This window comes from Notamacropus eugenii, chromosome 1, assembly GCF_028372415.1.
Source record: "Notamacropus eugenii isolate mMacEug1 chromosome 1, mMacEug1.pri_v2, whole genome shotgun sequence".
NCBI classification, from domain to species: Eukaryota; Metazoa; Chordata; class Mammalia; order Diprotodontia; family Macropodidae; genus Notamacropus; species Notamacropus eugenii.
In genome coordinates, this window is record NC_092872.1 from 520,683,035 (window position 1) to 520,706,669 (window position 23,635).

The window sequence follows — 23,635 nt, forward strand, 5'->3', positions numbered from 1 at the left end:
GTTTGTGCCTGAGAGGACAGAGGGGTGTTCCAGCCAGACTTGGTCTGTCTGACTGATGATATACAAGCTTTACTTGGGGTTGTCAGGGAAAGGGGAGGAGTTTACTAGTTGAGAAAACTAAGGATGGGAAGATGATGCTAACCCAGTCCTACTGCCTCTCCTTCAGCAGCACTAATTGTATCACCTTCCAAATGTAGCTAATGTGTATACATACATATACATATACAGTTATCCCTTCCACATCACGACTTTCCCCATCTCAATTCTGATATATTGTGGGTCCGCAGAAGAAATTAAATGGGAATTTTGGGGGAGTTTTGCAGACATTGCAGATGACATGTAAAATCCAGAAGATGACACAGAAAATGTTTAGAAACTTAGAAATGCATAAATTATATGTATAGTATTGTATAATATCAACATATTTTATCTTTTAATACCACAATAATTCAGACCTTCTCTGGTACAAAGAGAGGGCCAAAAATTTTTTGCAGATTTTCCAGATCACAGGGGCCACCACATTTGTAATCCTTGCGATGTGGAAGGGATAACTGTGTGTATATGTGTGTATTATGTGTATATATACACATACACATGTAGCCCCTGGGTAGAATGGAATGATTATCTAAATTTGGCAGATAAGGAAACTGAGGCCCAGAAAACTGGAGTTATCTGCTCAACCTTGCATAGTTAGTCAGTAGTAGAGTTTAGGCTAGAGCCAAAATCTCCCAAATCATTTTCTGCCTGAAATTCTTGATCCCTCTGGCCTTGGCATTTGCCAACCCTTTGGGGACAGTCCTGGTAGAGGGGAAAAAATGACTGAAAACATGGGTTCCAACATTCCGCCTGCCTATTCTGACCACTGAAGCTCCTGTTGAGCATACCAGATGAGGACCAGACTGGATAGGGGCATAAAGAGTATAGGTTAGAAGGCAGAAGAAGGCAGTGGTTCCAGATCATGTGGCCATGGACCCAGGTGGCTTTGGAATGTACCCTGAGGGGCTGCCTGGGTAGGCAGTAATCCAGGGCCATGAATGGGGAGTCTAGAGCTGACTTGAAGGGTTTTACGCTTGGCCAGCCTACGAGCTGGTGACACAGCAGATTCCAGAGGCTCCACCTGGAACTGCAGCTGGACTGGCCGGGCCTGGCCTGGGAGGGATGGGTCCAGCCAGCATAGGGATTTCTCAGCTCCAGCCTGATGGGAACAGCTCCCACCCTCCACTCCCAGCCTAGGGACAGTCTTTGGTACTAGTCAATAACTCTCCTGCTTCCATCTGAATTCTTTCTTACAATTCTAGAGAATCTGTGATGGGAAAAGCAGCAGGTTTGGAGACAATGTCCAGTTGTGTGACCTTATGACAGTCAGTTCCCCTCTCTGACCTTCAGTTTCCTCCTTTGTAAAATGAGAGAGTCAGACTTGGTAATTTCTATGGGCCATTCCAGCTCTAAATCTACTATTTCATCAAGTAGATATTAGAATTTCCTCCTCTTCTTATTCCTCTTCCTCCTCCTTGCCTTGTCCAGGTCTCCACCAGATTCAGACTCTACCTAAGGACCTTAACCTCCCCCAGGATGGGAAAGACCAAGACTGGTAAGTGATGGTTCATATCATCTGTCCCATGAGTCACAGAATCATGAAATTCACAGTTAGGAAAGTCCGTCAAGTCATCCAAATAACCTCCTCCTTTTACTGATGCTCAGAATTGTTAAGTGACTTGCTCAAAGATACAAAGGTATAAAGTATTTGAACCCAAGTCCTCCAAGACTGGCTCCAGAGTGACCTTAAGCCAATAATACACTCGGAAGCCTAAAAACACTGCTGAAGGGAGAGGGGAAGGAAGGGAAAACCTTGGAACTCAAATTTTTTTTAAAAAGAATGTTAAAAATTTTTGTTTGCGTGTAATTGAGAAAAAATTAAATGGGAAGGAAGAAAAGGAAGGAAGGGAGGAAGGGAGGAAGAAAGCAAGGGAAATGGAATTACTGCTGAGGGCTGAGGGATGTTCTGAGGGCTATGGGACCAAGCCTCTGTTGAGTGTATCTGTAGGACCAAGATAGGTGTGTTTATATATGTTCTTTGGAAAAATATGTATGTATATGTACTGGGAATAGTTCTATTTGCAGGTCTATTTATAGAGCAGGAGCAGAAGTATATTTGCATGTGTGTAGACAGAGGGGTTAGGACTTAGGGGCTTGTAGGGAATCAGATTTTTAGAATTAGAAGGCAAAGTGAAGATTATTTTCCTGTCAATTTCAAAATATTATATGTTGTAAGGCACCTTCCAACTCTATTTTGTGTTGGCTGATGACTCAATAACTAGAGCAAAAGGCCTAAATTCAGAAAGACCTCAGTTCAAATCCAGTCTCAGATACTCATTAGCTATATGACCCTCTGGCAAGTCACTTAGCCTCAGTTTTCTCATCTGTAAAATGAACTGGAGAAGGAAATGGAAAACCACTCAAGTATATGTGCCAAGAAAATCCCAAATGGGGTCACAAAGAGTGGGATATACCTGAAAATAACTAAACAACAAAAATCAGGATAATAATAGCACCTATGTCCCAGTGTTGTTGTGCGTGGCACAGTGCCTGGCTTAGTGTAGGCCATATATAAATTATTTTCTTCACTTTCCCCTTCTAAAGTGATAGAAGCAGAAAATTTCACATTTGGAAAGAGGTTATCTAGTCCAACCCAACCCATTTCAGTTTGAATAAGTTCCAAAGTCCCTCTCAGCTCTACCATTCTAAGCTCTAAGAGCCCGTACAATGCCAACATTCCATGTTCTGGATGCTGAGGTCTACCCTCGTTCTGCTATTTGGTGTTCTTTGCTGAGTGTAAGGAACTCTCTGGCTCTAAGGTCCTGATTTCTGGGTCTAAGTGATATAACCTTACTTTGCAGAACCCTTGAGGGTAACTCTGCCTGGCCTGGGAGGATATAAAGAGAAGGCAGTTTTTCTTGTATTTGTATATTTGGGTAGAGAGGCAGCTCCGTTATCCTTGCAGCTCAACATCTACTAGGGAAATATACATACACATAGTTACACAAGTAACTAGAGTAATTAGACAGTAGAAGACAACAGAGAGATATAAGTAAACTGACATCAGAATGCTGAAGTTACACAAAATTGGAGAATCAGAGTGTTTCCTGGAGGAAGTGATACTGGAGTTAGACCTTAAAGGATAGGTAAAATTTTGAATTGGCAATCCTTCTATTGGAAGGTCCAGCTCTGCCAGGATGGAATACTTCATTTCCCTTTTAAGAATTACTGAATTTGAAAATAGGTGTGAAACTAAGTATATAAGATAGAATATTACTGCTTTTCTTTTGTACTTTTCTGGTTTATTGGGAGCAAAGGGTGGAGAGGCAGGGGTGGTGTTAAGTGTGTTGGTGGAAGATAGAAATAGTCCTGTGCACAAGACCTGGGTTCAAATCCTGGCTCTGACACTTATTACCTGTACAATATTGGGCTAATCCCTAGGAATAAAACAAGCATTTATCAAAGTGCGTACCGTGTGCCAGGCATTGCGCAAAGTGTTTTATAAGTATTATCTCATGGATCTCAGCTTTCTGATCTGTAAAATGAGCAGGTTGGACTCGATGACCTCAAAGATCCCTTCCATCCCTAAATCCTATGCCCCTATGACTCTTAGGAAAGACCTCCAGCAATAGCCTTTCCAGTCAAATGGTTCAAAGACCATAGGCAATCCCTTTCCCTCCCCATAGCTTCTCTCCCCTTCCCTTTCAACTAGTTGCTTCCTTTCTCTCTCTGTTACTGTCTCTCTGAACTTTACTTCCATACCTTAGTGACTTTCTCACCCTGAAACATCCCTTCTCCCACTGACAGCTTCTTCCTGGGGCCTCCATTTTGGAGAGGGGCTCAAGTGGGGCCATCATTCCAACCCTACCATGCTTCTGACTCTCTAGATGTAGGGTCACCATGCTCCCTCTAGGACTCCTTCCTCCATTCCCCCACTTTATAACTCTCTCTTATGTGTTGTTTTCCCCCCTTAAACATAAGTACCTCCAGAAACTGTCTTTCTTTTGGCCTGTGGACCATGCCTCAAACCTAAATCACTTTGGCTCTCATTTATTGGCCAACAGTAGGTACTAGGCCAAGCTCCACTTGGTTGTTATTTGGGCCGCAATGGCTCACAACGAATATAAATAGCAATTATTTCTGTTTTGACCAGAAACCCTGAGGGTCTTCCCCTTCTAGAGTGATTTCTTTTTTGACTAGATAAAGAAGCCATTCTCTGGCTCATTTCTCACCTAGCATTAGTCACTGAATGGGTGTTGCCTCAGTCAGACTGAGACCTGGGAAAGACCTTAGCTTAAACAGGTCAAGGTCTCCCACTGCACCCTGAGCCATTTTCAGTCACTCTGATCTATCTTTATTTGACCCCTGGGACCAGATAACTCAGGAGAAGAAAGTGAGGCTGGTGACTTTGCACAGCCTTGCCTCACTTAAATCCAATTCACTCGCAAATCAAAACATCACCTTCCTAATGTCACTGTGTGGGACAAACAACAACTTATATCCCTAGCACTTAGCATGTGCTTGCCCTGTAGTAAGTGGTTAATAAAGGCTTATTGACTGACTGGCCCAGCCTTGGGTGCACACACTTTGAATGCACTCCTTCTTAGTATTTACCTCTCAAAATTCTTATTCTTAGCTACCTTCAAGGCTTAGCTTTTCTTTTGGGGAGTAGGGATTGCTTCTTTATTGATATTTGTATTTCTAGCACCTAGCAAAGTTCCTGGCATACAGTAGGTGATTAATAAATTCTTGTTGCTTTCTTGATTGATTCTCCCCTACTCTTGTTTGCTCTTTCCTCAAGTTATTTTATATTTACTTATCTATGTACATATTCTATCTATCACTCAGTAGATTGGAAAATTCCAAGAGGACAAGGACTGTTCTTTACTTTCCTTTTTTGAACTCTTAGTACATAGCACAGGGCCTAGAGCACACATCTGTGTGGAGAACTCTTAGCATGAGAATCCCCTTCCTCAATGCGTAAAGCAATTGGTCTATGAGTAGACAAATAGTAAGAAAGTTGCCTTGGAGAAAGGTTCGGACAGTGAAAGAGGACTTTCCAAGTCACACACAGCTACTGTCAGAGGTGGGATTTGATTCTAGGTCTTTCTGACTTCCAGGTCCCACCTTCTACCTGTTAAAGCATGCTACCTTTACGTTTTGAACATAGTGCTTCTTACTGTACATGTGATTAATAAATATCAGATTGTATTTGTTGAATTCTGTGTTCTCAGGAGCTTCTGTGATGGGACCCAGGAGCTTAGGGCCTTACAGTGACTTAGAGTGAGATGAGTCCCTGCTCCCATTGTAAGGAGTGAAGGGAAATGTCTTTCCATATTATAAAAAGTAATGCATTGTCCCATAGAAATATTTTTTCTCAAGATGGTTCAGTTCTATAGTATTATTAATATAGCCCTGGATTCAGTTGCTTTCTGTTTTTAATAAATGTTGGTGTGTTTGTTGGCCTGGAAACCTGACCACCATTTAAAACATTGTTTCTATGGGAAAATACTTGGAATCTACCCCCCTAACCAACTGTGGAAGGTCTGTATCATAGAATCCCAGAAGGTTAGGGCTGAAAGAATCCTTAGAAATGAACTAGTCTAGTCTCTTCATTTTAAAAAGGAGGGAACTGAGGATCAGAGAAGGGAAATACTTTGCCCAAAGTCACCCAGAGAGTGTGGAAGACAAGACTAGAATCCAGGCCTCTAGCTTCCAGCCCATTTTTCTTTCCATTGTATGGTTCTGGTACGTGAATGTGCTTCTTGCTCTGTACATGTAGTATTATAATATGTATACCCCCTTCATGTGTTTGTGTCATTGTGTGTATTAGTGAATATGTATATAAGAGGGACCAAGAGATTATCTATGTTTGTATAATGTTTAGCGGTATCTTCAGATAAGTATGTATAGGACCTTATACAGAGTAAGTAGGCCATCAATAAATGTCTATTGAATTGTGAGTGTAACCTAGAGGGTATTTTTATGTACCTATAATTTGTGTCAGGCAGTTAGGTGATACAGTAGATAGTGTTCTGAATCTCAAGTTAGGAAGACTCCTGTTCAAATCCAGCCTCAGACACTTACTAGCTGTGTGGCCCTGGGCAAGTCACTTAACCCTGTTTGCCTCAGTTTTCTCTTCTGTAAAATGAACTTGAGAAGGAAATGGCAAACCACTCCAGTATCTTTGCCAAGAGAACCCTAAATGAAGTCACAAAGAGTAGGACATGACTGAAATGCCTGAACAACAAAATAATTTGTGTCAAGGGTGAGGATGGAATGGGTTATACAAATAAGGAGATTTGAATGTATGCTATGTGCATGTATGTATTTGGGGGGCAGATGGGACTATAATTGATACAGGTATATAAATTATATGCGGGCTGTGGCTACATATGTAGTGTCAGGGTGCTATTGAGGAGTATTTGGGTGTACATAGGAGATAACTGTATATGGTCTTGTGAAGGTGTATAAGGGGGTGATTATGGTATCACATATCTATATCTGAATGCAGGTGAATAGAAAAGACAAGAAGAAAAAGAGGCCCTAGAGGGTGGGTGACTCTGAGGGTGGGTTTATTTTCTGAGCAGCCTGCTTCTCGGAATGCTTCACGGTCTGGTGAGCCCTCCCACCTCCCAGGCTGTGGACTCCTTTTGCTTTGGCACAAGATGCAGCCAATAACCCAAGCCACAGCTGTGCTACTAAGGGAAGCCAAATGTACTGTACTTCTCTCCCCCAGCTCCCTCCCTACCCTTTAAAGAGCACTGCCTTAGAATTCAGGAGACCAGGGCTGCCAAGCCCTACCCTGTCACCAGCTGACTGCAAAGTGCTTCCCTTCTTTGAGCCTCAGTTCCCTCCTCTATAAATTGAGGGGGTGCTACCAAATGTCTCTAAGGTCCCTCCTAGCCCTGGCATTCCATGTTCTATGTTCCAAAGCCTCTTCCAGTGATAACATTCTATGTCCTAAGATTCCTCCCAGCCCTGACAATTTAGGAGTCTATGATCTCCTTCTAAGGAGTGGATACCCCAGATCCAGGCAGTCCTGTTGAATAAAAGGATGGAATGAAGCTAAGTCTGTTCTTAATGTAGAAATAGGACAAATGTTCCTGCTTCATCAGGAATTCCTGATCTAGGATCCAAAAGCAGAACCATTCATTCATTCAACAGACATTTATGCCTGTTATGTGCATAGCATTGGGGGAGATATAAGGCTTCCATAAGTTTACATTCTTGGCCTTGTGGAGTTAATATTCTAGAAGGAGTCTACATCAGGCGTGGGGAACCTGTGGCCTTGAGGCCACATGTGGCCTCAGCTGCAGAACTTTGACTGAATCCAAACCTCATAGAACAAATCCCCTTAATAAAAGGATTTGCTCTATAAAACTTGGACTCAGTCAAAAGGCTGCACCCAAGGACTTAGAAGGCCATGTGTGACCTCGAGGCCACAGGTTCTCCACCCTGGTCTACACCATAAACACAGATCAGTATGATATGTAATACAGGGAAGGATAAAACAATAAGGGATAGATAGGAATCCAATAGGCAAATAGAAGGGGGAGGGAAATAGTCCAGGGTTGGACAACTTCATGAGAAAAGACAGTTTTAAAGGGGAACCATGATATGTGAACCCCTTTCCCCAAACCCCAAAGATCTTTCTTTTCGTATTGGTGAAATCTCTTTAAATGGACAATTAAGGGGATCCTTGATCAAAGGAACTAAAATAGATGTTAGGGATAGCCTACAATGAATTGAAATGTTACAGTCTTTAGAACTGAAGAGGACCTTAAAAATCATCTAACCTAACCCTCTTCTTTTACAGAGGAGGACAAAGAAGCCTCAGTGACTCCCCCAAGGTCACACAAATTGTAAGCAACAAAACTGAGAAGTTCTTTCCACAACACCCTGTTGCCTCTCAAAAGGCAACTTTCACTGCCCCTGTCCCTGCCAACTTCCCTCCCCACCAGCGGGCCCAGGACAATCAGCTAGGTTTGTTCAGAGACAGCCGGGAGCTGCCCTGGATGCTGGGACCAGAGCTGAGTCAAGACATATGCTCTCCCTTAAGCCAAGTGTGAAAATTGGGCTTCCCCTGTGTGATCACCTCATGGAGTTTGTGAGTCTGCCCTAAAACACAGACCACTTGACTTTTCCCCACATCTCTCTCTGTGGGCTACAGAGGAAAGGCTTGTCTGGCATTCAAAATAGGAGCGTTTCTAAGAAGTCCTGTTACAAACCGAATCTTGCTGGTTTGGCTGCCTGTGTGTTGTGTCTTAGCTGGTTGCCTAGCTTGCCTGCCTCTTGTCCTGATTTCAGCCTAGGACCTGTACCTGCCAAGCTAGGACAGTTCTGGTTCTTCTGTGCCATGGATCCCTCCCCTCCTTTCCCCTCCCATCCCCTAGATGCTTCACCCCTAGGCAGAAGAGGCTGCCTCTCTCTGTAGGGAGGGTGTGCTTTGGCATCCAGGACTGTCTGGACTGTGGGAGCTGAGGCTGGGGACCTGCCCGGGCTGGGAATTCGGAGCGTCTAGGAGGGTGTCTGGGAGAAAGTGGATCCCAAAGCCCAGCCCCTCCAGCCCCCTGCAGGTCTCCCCTCCTGTACGTTCAGTTCTGGATCCTAAAGGAGATGAGGGAGGTCAGAGTGGGAAGCATTCAGACTCAGACAGGGCAGCCTGGACTCAAACTTGGGTAGGAGTGAGGAAAGCTGCCAGCAAGGCAGATGGAGCCGTCAACTTTCAATCCAGTAAGTGTTTACCGAAGCCCCTTTCTCTGTGTCTATCCCTGCATTCAGCCCACGTGGGGGAAATATAAGACACAATCCTGGCCCTCCTCAGGGAACTCACAGTCCCACTGGGACAAATATACACATGAAGTCACTAAGTAACAACATAAGGCAGCAACAGTGTAATGGAAAGGGGCCAGAATGGGATGTCAGGAGAGACCTTCAGCCAAAGTCTTTGCTTTACCTGTGAATTCACTGTGAGACTTTGTGCAATTAACTTTCTCTTTCTGGAACTAGTTTCATCATCTGTAAAATGGGAATGCTAATCTCTGTCCTTTATACCTCATAGGAATATTGAAAGAATCAAATGAGATTCTTTGATGGATCTATGAGCTAACAGGTGTAGACATTATCTCTACCAATGCAAATGACAATCCCTCTACATCTTTCAATCTTGTGCAGTTCTCATCATGTCTTTTTGCAAATTCTCAATGGGAAAATCTACCCGATATGCCAGAGACCTTTATCTGGTTCCTTGGAAGAACTAAAAGCAAGCAAAATGCAGAGGAAATGCTTTGCAAACATCCAAAGAAGGGTAATAATGATGTGGACTAACTATCTTCACACCAAAGAAAGAGCCACAGTCTAAGTCTCGCCCCACAAACACACACCATTAGGGGGAGGAGGTCAGAGAGGTCTTCCTAGTCCTGGACCTATTCCCACCATCCACGTATGGCCTCCATACAGTGAATAACTTCATAGCCATTAGAGCTACCAAAGAAGCCTGTGTGTGACCCCTTTCCCTCTTCCCATCACTTCAGATGGTCAGGCAGCTGCTCAGCAGTGAATAACCCAACAGAACCGCTGTAGAAAAGATACTTGCATAGAACATGATGTCTTTCCATCTCCAATAGTCAAAGACTAGATTGCATCCAAGGTCCCATCCAACTTGAACTTTCTTTGTTCTGTTTCTAAAGTCCTTTCCAGCTCTGACATCCTGATATTCTCTCTTCTATACTCTAATATCTATTCTAACCATCACTGACATTCCATGTTCTCTAGCCTTATCTTAGCTTGGATATTCTTGAATACTTATATGTGAAGGAAATCCTGTTCACACTTTCCTGTCCTCAAACATATCATACATAGACCAGACTAGCCCAGCCCTAAGTATGCATAGGATGAAAAAGGAATTGGAGCAAAGAATAACCTGGGGGGGGGAGGGGAGAGAAAGACAGAGAGAGACAGAGACAGAGAGAGATAGAAAGACAGACAGAGACAGACAGAGACAGAGAGAAAGACAGAGAGAGAGAGAGAGAGAGAGAGAGAGAGAGAGAGAGAGAGAGAGAGAGAGAGAAGGGGAGGGGAGGGGAGGGGAGGAGAGGGGAGGGGAGGGGAAGGGAAGGGAAGGGAAGGGAAGGGAAGGGAAGGGAAGGGAAGGGAAGGGGAGGGGAGGGGAGGGGAGGGGACGGGAGGGGAGAGGAGAGGAGAGGAGAGGAGAGAAGAGAAGAGAAGAGAAGAGAAGAGAAGAGAAGAGAAGAGAAGAGAAGAGAAGAGAAGAGAAGAGAAGAGAAGAGAAGAGAAGAGAAGAGAAGAGGAGAGAAGAATGGGGAGGGGAAAAGTCCATAAATTTTCTGGCAGAAAGAACACTTTCCAAACCCTGAGTCTTTAGTCTTTCCCTGAGTTGGAAAGGGGAGAGGGATTGGGATTGGGGTGGAGGAGGGGGTGGGGATTGGGGTGGGGAGGAGTCTGAGCACACGTCAGATGCCATCAGCTGCCTGGAAGACCTGCCTGTTTTAAAATCCTCACTCACACCAGGGCGGGCTACAGTGTTTGAAGAGGTCAGCTTGCCTCCCCAGCCAGGCGGCAGCAGCCTCAGCTGCCAACCGGCACTTCTCAGCCGGCTTTGGCTTCCTCCCCTCGGTATGCGAAGTGGGCCCAGCATCCCCAGCTCTCTGGAAGGAGGACCTGCTCTCTCCTCTCCTTCTTCTCCTTCTTCTTCTTCTCTCTCTCTCTTTCTCTCTGTCTCTCTCTCTCTCTCATTCTCTTTTATCCTTCCTTCTCTTCAGGAAGGATGCAGCCTGAGAGGACAGGAGGCTTTAGAAACCAAAAGACAAGAGTCCTCTCCCCACCTTCCTCTTGCCCCCATTAAGGAACTGAACCAGGTTGGGACTGGGTTGAAGTAGACTTGGTGGAATGGGGGAAGGAGGGGAAAAAGTGGCTGGAAAGAGACTGAGCCCTGATAGGGGTAGCTTCAAACTTCCTCTATGTCTGGGTCCCCTGTAGGAACAGACACAGGGCTTTTCCCTTGCACCAAACATGTCCTGGGGCATTTGCTCCCTTTGACTCACCAAAGGGACAAGGGGGTGGTAGTGGTTGTTTTCAAAGTGGATGGTCCTATATTGGAGATAGTGCTGTATCAGGAGTCAAATACTCCTGTCATTGCTGTATGACCTTAGGAAAGTCATTTAACCTCTCTAGGCCTCGATTTGCTCATCAACAAAATGGGTGGGCTGCATTAGATGACTTCTAGGATCCTTACCAGCTCTAAATGTATGATCTAATGAGCCCTTCTAATTATTACCTTCTATGGTCCCTTCCAGCTCTAAGCTAAGTCCTATAATCTGCTTCTGAACCCTATTTCTTTTGGGGGGTGGGGAGTATCTTTTTGCATCTTTCCTCTAAGGAAGGAACTTTCCTAGAGACTTGTTTTGATCACTACTGTTTCTGTGTGTCTGTCTCTCCCTATGTACCCCACAACCCTAGATATCCTGTTCTGATCCTGCCTGGGAAACATTTCAGCCTAAGAGGATCAGGTCCCTAGCCAGCCATGCCTTTGCTACAGGGCCCTCTGTGCCTCGTTGGTCTACTCTTCTGGGGGAGTCAGAAGGTGGATGCTCTGGTGCTTCCTAATACCACTCTGGCGCTGAACCAACCTGCGGCCATGCACTCTGGGCTGGCCCCAGGTCTATCCATGCCCAGGCCCCGAAGGAAGCGTCATATCTCAGCCCGGGACATGAACGCACTGCTGGACTATCACAACCGCATCCGGGCAAGGGTGTATCCACCTGCCGCCAACATGGAGTACATGGTGAGTGTCCACTTCCTGCTCATTCCCTTCTCATCAAGCTTTGCCTTCTTGTTCACCTGGTGTAATTTGGCCCAAGTGTTGTGGGTTGAGACACTCTGATGTACCCTATCCTTCTCCTGATCCAACCAGTCTACTTGTGCGGATCTCCAGCAGTGAAGAGAGGAAGAAGACTTAATAATCCCAGTTTATGTTTTGGGGAACCAGGGCCTCCTGGAAAGGAAAGGTGGCAATAAATCAAGGGCAGAGGGGCAAATCCCAACCAGCAGTCCTGACTCCAAGGTCAAGGCTTTTTACCCCATCTCAAGGGTAATGCCACCAGCTCTAGATATGACCATCCTTTCATCTATATCTATAGAAAAGGGATTCTTTGGACCCCTTGGGCAGTCTGGTGAAGTTTATTGGACTCCTCAGAAGGATATTTTTAAATGCATAAAATAAAATACATAGGATTACAATGGAAATCAATTATATTGAAATAATGGTTACCAAAATATCTTTTAAAAGTTCATGAACCATAGACTAAGAACTCTTTCAATAGAGGAAGGATGCAAGATTGATGTCAAAGACCTAGAAGGACCAGGGAAGGGAGAACTGATCTGTCACAGATAGTCAGGAACCACCCCCTAGAGAGGGACAGGAGACAGGAGGTAGTAGGCTTTCTATATTGCTCAGAATCCTAGACATCCTGGGTCAGAAAGATCCTTGGCATTATCTCAGTCCATCCCTCTGTCCAATTGTCCCTACCCCAGCACTGACAAATAGTCATCCAATGGCTTCCTAGATATCTCCTCTGAACAGATTGCAAGGTATCCACAATGCCCAGTGTTTCCTGCTTCTGAGGAGGAGAAATTCTATCAGGGTAGAGGGTAAATTAATTATGGCACAGAGCAGAACAGGAAATGGCATGAGGGGGAGAGGGAGGGACAGGGAAAGACATGCCCAGCAGGGTGTCATTGGGAAGGCTCAGAGATGGGTGACAGATTCTAGGATTTGGATCTAGGTTTTAACAAGCCCCTTTCCCTCAATTTACCCCATGTATCACATGGGAAGAATAAAAACAATAGCCTACTTTTCAATACTGTTTTTATGGATTATAAAGTGTTTTGTAACAACCCCATGAGGTTAAGTGTCACTAGTATTTTCTCCATTTTATTGATGAGGAAACTGAGACTCAGGGATATAGAACAACTTGCCAAAAGTCAATGGAACTCACATCTACCTCAAAGGCTCAGGATCAGTTATTCCATTAGGCACTCTACCTCTCACTGATTTCAATGACTTGCCCAAGCTCCCCCATGCTGAAACCCACATTAGAACCCAAATCTTCCAAGTCCAAGTCTAGTGCTCTTGACATTGTACCACTTTTCCTAAATCCATCGTTGAGAATGGAATACCTTTTCGGAGTCAAAGGACCTGGGTTCAAATTCTAGCAGAGTAGTCTTTGATTAATATCCACCTTCTACCTGCCTAATGATTCTTGAGTACATCTCTAGAGTCTTCTGGACTAGAGAAGGGATGTAGAGGAGCAAGGAACATGATCACTATTTTCAAGTATTCTATTATATTTTTCTTAGAGTCTTCAGCTTCCTTCAAAACTGACATGCCACCTACTGGGCAGTGTGTTTCCAGACCCCTTTTCTCCCCCTATTACTAGTGCTCCCCCTTGACATTTCTGTGTATTTATACATTTTGTATTTACTTATATGTACACAAGCCATGTAAAAGTCCCTGGAAGGTCATTTCATTTCTGGCTTCATTCATATCCTCAGCATCTAGCACAAGGTCTGGTCCATCTAGAAGGCACTTAGAAAATGCTTGTTGGTTGATTGATTAGAAGAGGGGCTGAACCACTTTCAGAGGCAGATTTCACAATTCAACACAAGGAAGGATTATTTTTTGACAATCAGAGCTGTTTAGAAGTGGAACAGAATCCCTTGTGAAGCAGGAAGAGGACTTCCTGTTATTAGAAGCTTCCAATGACCATTTATAGAGGAGATTCCTGCCAGGCATAGGTTGGGCAGACCTCCTTTCTAACTCTGGTATTCTGTGATTCCTCCTGCTAGGTCTGGGATGAGCGGCTGGCCAGATCAGCTGAAGCCTGGGCTTCACGATGTATCTGGGAACATGGGCCCCCGCAACTGATGAAATTCTTGGGCCAGAACCTCTCCGTTCATTCCGGCCGGTGAGTGACTCTGCTGGCTTTTTAAAAAATTTCTTCAATCATCAAGCATTTATTTTATCTCATATTCACTCTCTACTCCCTAGGGAAAGAAAAGGAAAAAGGAAAACAAAATCTTTGTAACAAATATGCACAGTCAATCAAACAAAACAAATTCCCATACTGACCATGTCCAACAATATGTCTCACTCTGTCCATCCCCTCTCTCAGGAGGTGGGCAACATTCTTTTTCATCAGTCTTTTGGAACACCATTGATCATCGTGTTGTTCAGAGGCATGAAATGTTATCAAATTGTGTGTTTTTATGATGTCATTACATAGAGTACAAATCGTTCACTTGGCCCTGCTCTCTCCAGTTCATACAAGTCTGCTCAAGTTTCTCTGAAGCCATCTCTTTCATTTCTTGCAGCACAATAGTATTCCATTACATTCACATATCATAATTGGTTTAGTCATTCCCCAATTGATGGGCACCCCTATAGTTTCAAGTTCTTTGACACCCCAAAAATTGTGGGTATAGTTTTGTACATTTAGGACCTTTATATCTCTTTCTATTATTCTCTCCATCCCCCTGCTGGGTTTCTTCAAGCTAACATGCTTATTCCCTAATGCTTGAATGACAGGCCTGAGGCTTCCTGGATATACTTCATTCACAGTGCAACACAGTAAACATTTCATCCCCAGCTTCCTTCCCCATCCTTCTGTCCTTTAGCATACCCCCTCTCTATCCTTTCCATTACAGAAGTGATAGATTATCTGTTACTCTTTATTATCTGTTACTGCTTCCTTTCATGGCATGGCTAATCAAGGTGTAGAGAAGGTCCTGGGTCATCCCCAGAAGATGCTTCAAACTGCAGGAAACTTTCTTAGTTCTAGAGATTGGTCAGATACTAAATGCCCCTGACCTTTTCTTCATAAGGCCTGAGGGGAGGCCTGGAGAAAGGTTGTGGCTCACAGTCTCTGGTGACCTCAGTTCTCTCTTCCTGAAGAACCTGGTCTCTTACCTCAGAAAGTCACAGAATATCAGGAAACCACATCAGAACGTAAAATATTGAAGAAAAATGTAGAATGTAAATAATAGAACATAGAATGTTGGAGCTGGAAAAGTGTAGAACACAGAATGTCAGAACACAGACTATTAAAGCCCGAAAGGATCATAGATTTAAAGCAGACATCACCTAGTCCAACCCCCTCATTAACAGATGAGGAAATGGAGACCCAAAAAAGCTAAGTAATTTGTCCAAGATCATATAGTTAGTGACACAACTGGTATTCATATCTAGGGGTGTCTGGGGTGTTCAAGGAGGCCCAGAGCCTCTGGTGTGAGGGTTGCTCATCCACATTTATTGTCTATCTGGCACTCAACTCTCAGCTATGGCTCCAAAAAAATGTAGCACGCACAGTGGCCACACCCTGGTAAACCAGCCTGGCTGATGGGCTTAACCAGGCTGAGGGTCCTCAAACCCACTGTTGAGTTAGGGCAGTATCTACCCCAAGCATTTGAAGACTTCGCCAATGAATGGACAGATTAGAAGAATTTGTTACTACAGCCATGAAGATGGCTGAAGCAGATCTTGTGGAGTGCTTAGAGCTTGGTCAGACATCAAAAATGCCAAGATCATCCACGTCCTGACTTTCGTCTTACCATTGGATTTCAATGACTCTGGAAGAGAGAGTGAGACTGATGACTGTACAATTCTACCTCACTTAAATCCAATTCATACATGAGACAAAACATCGCCCCGTGATTTCACTGGTCCTCTTCAAAAACAATGACAAACAACAGCATTCACATCTATGTTCTCAGATACTAGATTTACTGTTTTCATGGCACTATGGAGAAGGGACCTTTCATTTTGTCCAGCCTCCTTATTTATCAGATGAGAAAACTTTCCCATAGAGGAGAAATAATTTATTCAAGGTTACTCAATGAATTAATATAAGATCTGGAACTAGAACCCACAATTCAGGGTTCTTTCTGTTACATCTGATGTCTTTCTCATAACCCTTCCCTCTTTGTTATACCTTTTCTTCTACTACCAGGTACCGTTCAGTGGTGGATCTAGTAAAGTCCTGGTCAGAAGAAAAACAACACTATTCATTCCCCAGCCCAGGAGAGTGCAGCCCCCGTTGTCCTTGGCACTGTAGTGGGCCTGTGTGCACCCACTATACTCAGGTACATCCAGGGTAGGGGAAAAGGGGGAGGCCCTCTAACTATATGGAGGTTATAGTCATGGTCCACTGCTGACCTTAGAGAGATAGACAGATCTCTGGAGCATTATGAAAAGAAAGAAAAATGATGAATTTTGGAAGGAAGAAAGCAAGCATTTAGTAAGTGCTTAGTATATGCAAAGAACATAATAATGGAGAAAGTAAGACAGGTCTTGTTCACATTCTAACGGGGGAAATGATGTCACTAAGGACTGACCTGCAGTTTTTAATACCTCCGTGGGCATTTGTTAAATAGATGAGCTCCTGAAAACTTACAGTCATAGAATGTCTGTACTAGAGGAAACCTTGTGGAGTAAGTTAAATTCTGGTAAATCAAATCCTTTTGTAAATGCACTAGGGAACTCCTTAGCTAAACTACTTCTACAAAAATGAAGAATTATTTGTAATGTGGATAACTACCATAAAATTTACCTTTTATGAAAGAGTGGATTTTTAGAGCAAAATATACCTGAAAGCCATTGGGACCTTTGAGATGTCTTTGCTTACTCCCAATGAAGTCCAGCTTCAGAACAGTCAGAAAACAAGTTGAGACTGAATTGGGGCAATGGCCATTCCCCATCTCATTACAGATGACAACGGGGCAGCTTGGTGGTGCAGTGGATAGAGCACCAGTGCAGGAGTCAGGAGGACCTGAGTTCAAATCTCGTCTTAGACACTTGACACTCACTAGCTATGTGACCTTGGGCAAGTCACTTAACCCCAATTGCCTCATCCTGGGTCATCTCCAGTCATCCTGATGAATATCTGGTCACTGGATTCAGATGACTCTGGAGAAGAAGTGAGGCTGGTGACCTGCAGTCCTCTCTCACTCAAAACAAAGTCAAGTGCAAGTCATGTCATTATTTCTCTGATGGCATGGTCTTCTTCGGCAATGAAGGACAATCACACACACACAGATGACAATAAAACTGGATTGGATCTCCTCATTATAAATCCAGAAAAAAAAAAAACTACCAGTTCTTCCCATGACCCCTCCCCAGACTTCCACTGAGCTCCGGACCTGGCATGGGGGTGGAATGGACCTGGTGCACTGGTGAACTTCCAGTGCTTCCTCTGTTTCTTCCTTGCCAGATGGTGTGGGCATCCTCCAATCGGCTGGGCTGTGCTCTTCACACCTGCAGAAACATCAGTGTTTGGGGGAACACCTGGCAGCAGGCTGTGTACCTGGTGTGCAACTATGCCATCAAGTAAGTTCTTGGGTAGAAGGGAGTGTGGAAGTGAAGAGCAGCTGCATGGAGGCAGGATCTGGTTCTGGTGGGAAGGAGAAAAGGCACTCGATTTGTAATATGAATCTTCTACTGAGTCCTTCTTGGATGCCTCATTATGGTGGGAGCGGGCTGGGAGGAGAGGTCTGCTCCGGGGTTCTCAAGGGCTCTGGCATATTTTACTAAGCTGAAAAGCCTTCAGGTTTGGGCCCCAAAATGGACCAATTGTCTGTCACCCAAGAATCAAACTAGTTAAATTTGGAGATGTTCATCCCTAAGTGACCTGGACCTTAAAGAAAGTCTTTAAAAGTCTCTAAGTATTAGGGGGACTGTGATCTGCACTGGTAGCAGAGGTGCCACACATTCAAAATAATATATCCATGAATACATAACTCAAACAAAAGAATTGTTAAACTGGGCTATATCAAATATTAGATGGCAGGTCACCTACTGGCAAAGTATGGTACTGTTACCCAGCCCTATTGGATGCTACAAATACAACACAATTCAAATCCTATGAAAAAGAATTCCACAAGATTGACTTCAATTTGTGGTTGTTGTTGCTGTGCCAGCATCTTGTTGACCAGAATAATTAGGTGGAGGAGCTCACAAGGAGATCTGGGTTGCAGCACAATGGACCCTTTAGGCCCAGACAAAAAAGAAGGGTCTATGCTTCTCAGAGCTGGTGATATGAATTTCTTGAACTCCCAAGTGTGAAAACAATCCCCACAGTCCCAGGGAGAAGGATGAGAAGGTACTTAGTAGATAAAGGAAGACCCTGAAGTAATAAAATTTCTATCACTCCCAGAGTCAGAGTTGGGGTACTATAGTTCTTAGATTCCTTGGGGCTAGCCACCATCATAAGCACTTTCCTCAGCAAACATATATCTTTTTTTTCCCTTCAGTGAAAATCACTGTTGGAAACTGACTTCATTTTAGAAAATGTGCTTAAGGGTCAATTTTGGTAGATCAATAATGTTCTAGGTAGTGATGGGTAGAAAAATTTTCAATATCCTAAAAATATAGCTTTATAGGAGTCACATTCCTAGATGATAGAGTATTAGAACTTTAGGACCTTAGAGACCATCTCTATCTGCCACTCACTCATCATTTGTACAGTAGAGGAAACTGAGGCCTCAGAGTGGGAGCAATCATATGGCTAGTAAATAGCAGAACCAGTGTTTGAACATAGATATTCTCACTTCAGATGCTGTGTTCTTTAAATCAATCAATCAATCAACAAACATTTATAAAGCACTTACAATGTGCTAAGCACTGCCAAAGGTTCTGGGGCACAAAGACCAGAAATAAAGTAAACCCTGTTCTCAAGGAGCTTTTATTCTATTGGAAGCAAGATATGTAGAAGACAGACAGACAGACAGTTAGACAAAGTAAATTGAATGTCATTAAATACAAGGTAGTTAGGGAGTGAGGGCACTAACAGTTGGAAGGGAACAAGAAAGACTCCGTGTAGAAGGTGATGGCTGAGCTGCGTATTAAAAGAAGAGAGCAATTCTACAAAGTGAAAAAAAAGAGGGACCACATTCCAGGCACGGCAAAAGTATGAAGATGGGAGATGAAGTGCTATAGAGAGGGCAATTTAACTAAATAATATAGAAGGAGACCAGAAAGACAGCTTAGGGCGAGTTTGTGAAGGACTTCAAAAGTCAAGAAGAGAATATGAATTTTATACTAGAGGCAAAAGGGAATCCCTGACATTCATTGAGGAGAGGAGTGATATGATCAGATCTGTGCTTAAGGAGAATCATTTTGGCTGCTATGTGGCTGATTAATTAGAGTGGGAAGAGACTTGAGGCAGGGACACCAATGAAAAGGCCACTGCAATCATACAGATGAGGGAAATAATGGCAAGGACTAAAGTCATGGCTGTTTGAGTAGAAAGAAGAATTTAAATTCAAATTCTTTCCATTATTCCATGCTAAGTCTACTTCTGGTAGACTCCTCCCTTCTTCTCTCCCTTCCTTCCTTTCTTCCTTCTCCCTTCCTGTCTCTCTCTCTCTCTCTCTCTCTCTCTCTCTCTCTCTCTCTCTCTCTCTCTCTCTCTCTCTCGCACACATACACACACACACACACACACACACACTCTTTTTCTTGTCATTAAGTTTTATTGGTATGTTTTATTTTTATATTCCATACATTTACAGATTGTTCCAAATTCACAAGAGGTCTCTTGTAAGAAAGTGAAACGGTGACCTCATCTGAAAGTGTATGCAAACAGTCCCCCTCTGCTTAAAAAAATGAAAACAAAAATCTAATTTGTTTGTTATATTTGCATATGCGTGTGTGAGTGTGTGAGTGTGTGTGCGTGTGTGCATGCGTGCGTGTGTGTGTGGTCTCATTCTTCCCTTTAAATAGATCACCTCTTGGTCATGGTTAGCATATTTCATCCCTGGTCCTCTGGAGCTATTGATGGCTAATGTATTTCAATTTTTTTTGTTTGTTTTACAACTTTTACATTGTATAAATTGTTCTCATGGTTCTGCTTATTTCATTCTTCATCAGGTTTATAAAAGTCCTAAAAAGCATTCATTTTTATAATAATGATGTTATAGTATAAATGGTTCTCCTAGTCCTGCTCACTTCACTCTGCATCAGTTCATATATGTCTTTTCAGGTTTTTTGGAAACTTTTTCCTCATTTCTTACAGCATAATAGCACTCTATCACATTCATATATTAAAACCTATTCAGCCATTTCACAACTGTTGGACATACTCTTAGTTTTCAGAGGTTTTGTCACCACAAAAGGAGTTGCTATAAATATTTTTTCCCCTGCCAACTAGTTGCATAGGCTTTAAGTGCTTGATACATGTTGCTGGCCTCCTTCCAGTCCTATCAATGGTTACATTTATTTTCATCCAGAAGCCAAAATTTCAAAACTTAGTGGTTTCCCCTGGAATATCTTCCTTTTCTTGGGGATTAGAGACCAGGGAATTCATCACTCAATCAACCAATGAATAATATTTGCTAAGTTGTCTGTTCTAGGCAAAGAAGGAGGAAGGGATACAAAATCCTTTGTAGATATGGCTCCTTCCCTCATGGAGCTCACAATCTAGATAAGACAGCAAGACTGACACACATACACAAAGCCCACTGAGCCTCAGGTAGTCTAAGCACCTATTGAGTGGAATAATCAGACAGGACTACAGGAGGTCAGCAAGAGGAGAGAGGACTGAAGTCTTGGGATAACTGAAGACTTCACAGAGGTTTTGAGCTGGGTCCTGAAGGATAGAAAGAATTCAGAGAGACAGAAAGGAGATGAGAAAATTCCAGTGGAAAATGAGAACAGTTTGAGCAAAGGTGCAGAGGGTAGAAATGCAGGATGTTTTTGAGGGATGGTGAGTAGTCCCAGGAATTCATAAATGACTAGGGGAAGATAAGGCTAGAAACTCTGAAAGGGAAGGTTGGTACCACACTGTGCAATCAATCTGAATACCAATCTGAGGCATTAAGACTTTATTCTGGAAAGTCCTTGGACAACAAATAGATAATACACACTTATGTTATGATTGTGATCCTTATTCATGAAGGTTTTACCTGTGGATCACAAGCTTTGACAGGTTCTACTAAGTTGGAAAGGTTTTGTGTACAGAGCTGGAGATGGCCCATAGGTCTGCCACCTGAGAACCAGACTAGTTATATTTATAGAGGCTCATCATAAGAGGGCTGGCCAAAGCAATTCATAACACTATGTACTAAGGTGGAGAGACATGAGGATGTGTGTTGAAGTCAGGGAATTTTGAAGTATTGAAGTAATAGAGAGCCACTGAAGTTTATTGAGGAGAGAAGAGCTGGTGATCCAAGTTGTGTTTCAGGAACAGTAAGTTGGTATTAAACTATAGATCAGAGTGGAGCAGAGGGAAGTGGGTGGGAATGAGTACAGATGATAATGACAGTCACCCCCTCACACCCCACCCTGGCATTGATAACAGACTCGATAATAAAGACAGTTCTTTATTACCCTCCCCCCCAAGCTGATATGAACGCCTGTCTTTCTGGGTTCTCTTCTCTTTATTTCTTTTAGAAAAATTCTTTATTTCCTAACATGCTCCAACTCAGGGAACCCTTCCTTATAACAAAGAAAAATGTTTCAGCAAAACCAACTAACCGACCAAGCTATCCCATCTGTGAATGTAATATTCTTTACTTGCAAGTCTCCCACCTCTCTCCAAGAGTAAGGCGCGAAGAGTGGGAATGTATGTTTCATCTTCTGTTCTCTAAAATCATGATGGTTCATTGCAATTAATCTAAATGGATTGTTTTAAAATTTATTTTCTTCACTCTTCAACACCTCATATGAGTCTTTCCAGGATTTCTCTGAATTTCTCATAGTTCTCATGTCTTACAGCTGACAACAATATTCCTTTATTCCTATACCACAATTTCCTCCTCTCTTTCCAGGGGCAACTGGATTGGGGAAGCTCCATACAAGATGGGGAAACCCTGCTCAGCCTGTCCCCCCAGTTATGGCGGCAACTGCAACAACAACATGTGTTTTGCTGGGCTCCAATCCAACCGACTTATCTGGTTCTAATCACTCCATGGCTGGGGCCACTAGTGTCCTGGGTCTCAGCTCCCCAGACAGGGCAGGCTGAGCCACCCCTCCAGCAGGGCCCCTCACGACCCAAAAGACAGTGACTATATAGAGTAGAATAGTTATTTATGAGAGGGAAAACACCTTTGGCTGTCTATACCACACCACACCACACCTCTCCACTCTGGGCCAGTTCTCCCCTTTGGGATTTTATTCCAGAAGTCCTGGCAAGGACCAAGTAGAAAAACATTATCAGTATCTTTCTAATTTTCAGTTATGCTTCTTTGTTTTTCTTTTGCTTTGTGTAGATCACAGCTTTGCTGATTCTTTCCAATTATCATCTCAGGTTTATCCAGTTTTTTTAGGTGGTCAGGTCTAGAAAGGATCTTAAAGATCATATAGGCCAATGGTTCCAACTTTTTATGTTCCTTCAAGCCCTTTCAACAACAACAAAAACAAAAAGGTTATGAACTGCCAAGGTAATATGTTATTCATGACATTCTGCAATTATTTACTGCTTAAAATGCCATTGAGAAACCCCAAAAAGTTCATGAACCACTAAATGGGACCCCATGATGTAATCCAACCCTCTCATGAACTGGAAAATAAGGCCCAAAGAGAGAAAGTGACTTTTCTAAGATCATATAGTAGGTTAAAAGTAGGGTCAGGAATAAAACAACTCTCCTGAAAAATCAAAACCCTAAGTTGATGGGGGTTGAGGGGAGGTTTTAGGATCACAAATTCAGGGCTGAAAGAGACTTTGGCACCCACCTCCCTCCATTTTCCCCCTCTGTTCTAAAAATAAGGACACTATGATTTGTCTAGGTAGAAAGGAGCTAGAATTTGAACCCAGGTCTTATGATAAAAAATCCAACAACCTTTCTACTACATCAACTCCCTAGGCTACCTTTCTCTCTTCCCCTCCTAGTCATAAGCTCACTACAGTGATGGAAGTGGGGTATAGTTGCCAGGTCAACAGCCCCACTTCTAAGCAGAGGTGGTTGTCATCCCTTTCAGACATTCCTCCACATAGATGGATAAATTCAGGACTGCTCAGCAAGAGCTCAGATATAAAATGGCATGGGGAAGACAAATCCCAGGGGGAGGAAACAGACTTGGGAAATAGCCCTCCCCACCCCAGGTGTTCCCTTCTTACTAGAGAATTCCTGTATCCCACAAAGCACCCAGAGACCATAACTGGCTGCCACTCATCAATCCAATCGCAGTTATAAGTGGCCAATTGTGCCTGGAATAAGAGTCATCCAAAGCTTATTACCCTGACAATGGTGGACTTTTCTTCCGGAGCTTCTTCAATAAAGAGACCAAAAGAGACAATTGAATTGGTTCTTTCTAATGTACCTCACCTACCTTGGTGGTCAAATGGGATGGAAAGTAGTTGAGGGAGAAAGGGTGGGGATGGAAGACAGATTAATCTCAATGGAGAATGATAGAAAGCTTGGTGATTGGATCCTATAAGACATCTTGAACTTCTAAGATTGAAGCAGGAGGTGATCAAAAGGGACCCATGAACAGATCATTCCCCGATCTCAAACTCCAGAGTGTGGACATATATATGTAGGAATATATATGTGTGTGTGTTTCTGCATATATGTACACCATGCC

General features: G+C 43.3%; 1 protein-coding gene and 2 long non-coding RNA genes across 19 annotated transcripts in view; 2 read left to right on the forward strand and 1 right to left on the reverse strand.

Moving 5' to 3' along the window:
- The first annotated feature begins 1,190 nt into the window (after positions 1-1,190).
- Positions 1,191-8,261, forward strand: LOC140520041 (uncharacterized). The gene is made up of 3 exons (XR_011972361.1): positions 1,191-1,420; positions 1,525-1,591; positions 7,856-8,261. It is a non-coding gene; the product is annotated as an uncharacterized lncRNA (long non-coding RNA).
- Positions 8,262-10,511: 2,250 nt separating this feature from the next.
- R3HDML (R3H domain containing like) lies at positions 10,512-23,340 on the forward strand. The gene is made up of 6 exons (XM_072633673.1): positions 10,512-10,674; positions 11,518-11,842; positions 13,906-14,024; positions 16,065-16,197; positions 17,325-17,440; positions 21,880-23,340. The coding sequence occupies exons 2-6, from the start codon at positions 11,582-11,584 to the stop codon at positions 22,010-22,012; spliced, it is 762 nt and encodes a 253-aa protein (XP_072489774.1). The 5' UTR covers positions 10,512-10,674; positions 11,518-11,581; the 3' UTR covers positions 22,013-23,340.
- LOC140520045 (uncharacterized) overlaps positions 12,909-23,635 on the reverse strand; it is a 41,666-nt gene continuing 30,939 nt past the window's right edge. For 12 of the 17 annotated variants that reach the window (XR_011972367.1, XR_011972364.1, XR_011972366.1 and 9 more), the window contains 2 exons: positions 16,702-17,504; positions 12,909-14,103 (listed from right to left, as the gene is read on the reverse strand). This is a non-coding gene — a long non-coding RNA (uncharacterized lncRNA). The remainder of the gene's footprint in view (positions 14,104-16,701; positions 17,505-23,635) is intronic. The other 5 variants (XR_011972377.1, XR_011972376.1, XR_011972375.1 and 2 more) reach the window with 3 other exon arrangements.

Bases quoted from the DNA above. Each gene is read 5' to 3' on its own strand.
- R3HDML (XM_072633673.1), top strand. From the start codon at position 11,582: ATGCCTTTGCTACAGGGCCCTCTGTGCCTCGTTGGTCTACTCTTCTGG. The intron at 14,025-16,064 runs GTGAGTGACTCT...TTCTACTACCAG, and splicing joins CTCTCCGTTCATTCCGGCCG to GTACCGTTCAGTGGTGGATC. The intron at 16,198-17,324 runs GTACATCCAGGG...CTTCCTTGCCAG, and splicing joins TGTGCACCCACTATACTCAG to ATGGTGTGGGCATCCTCCAA.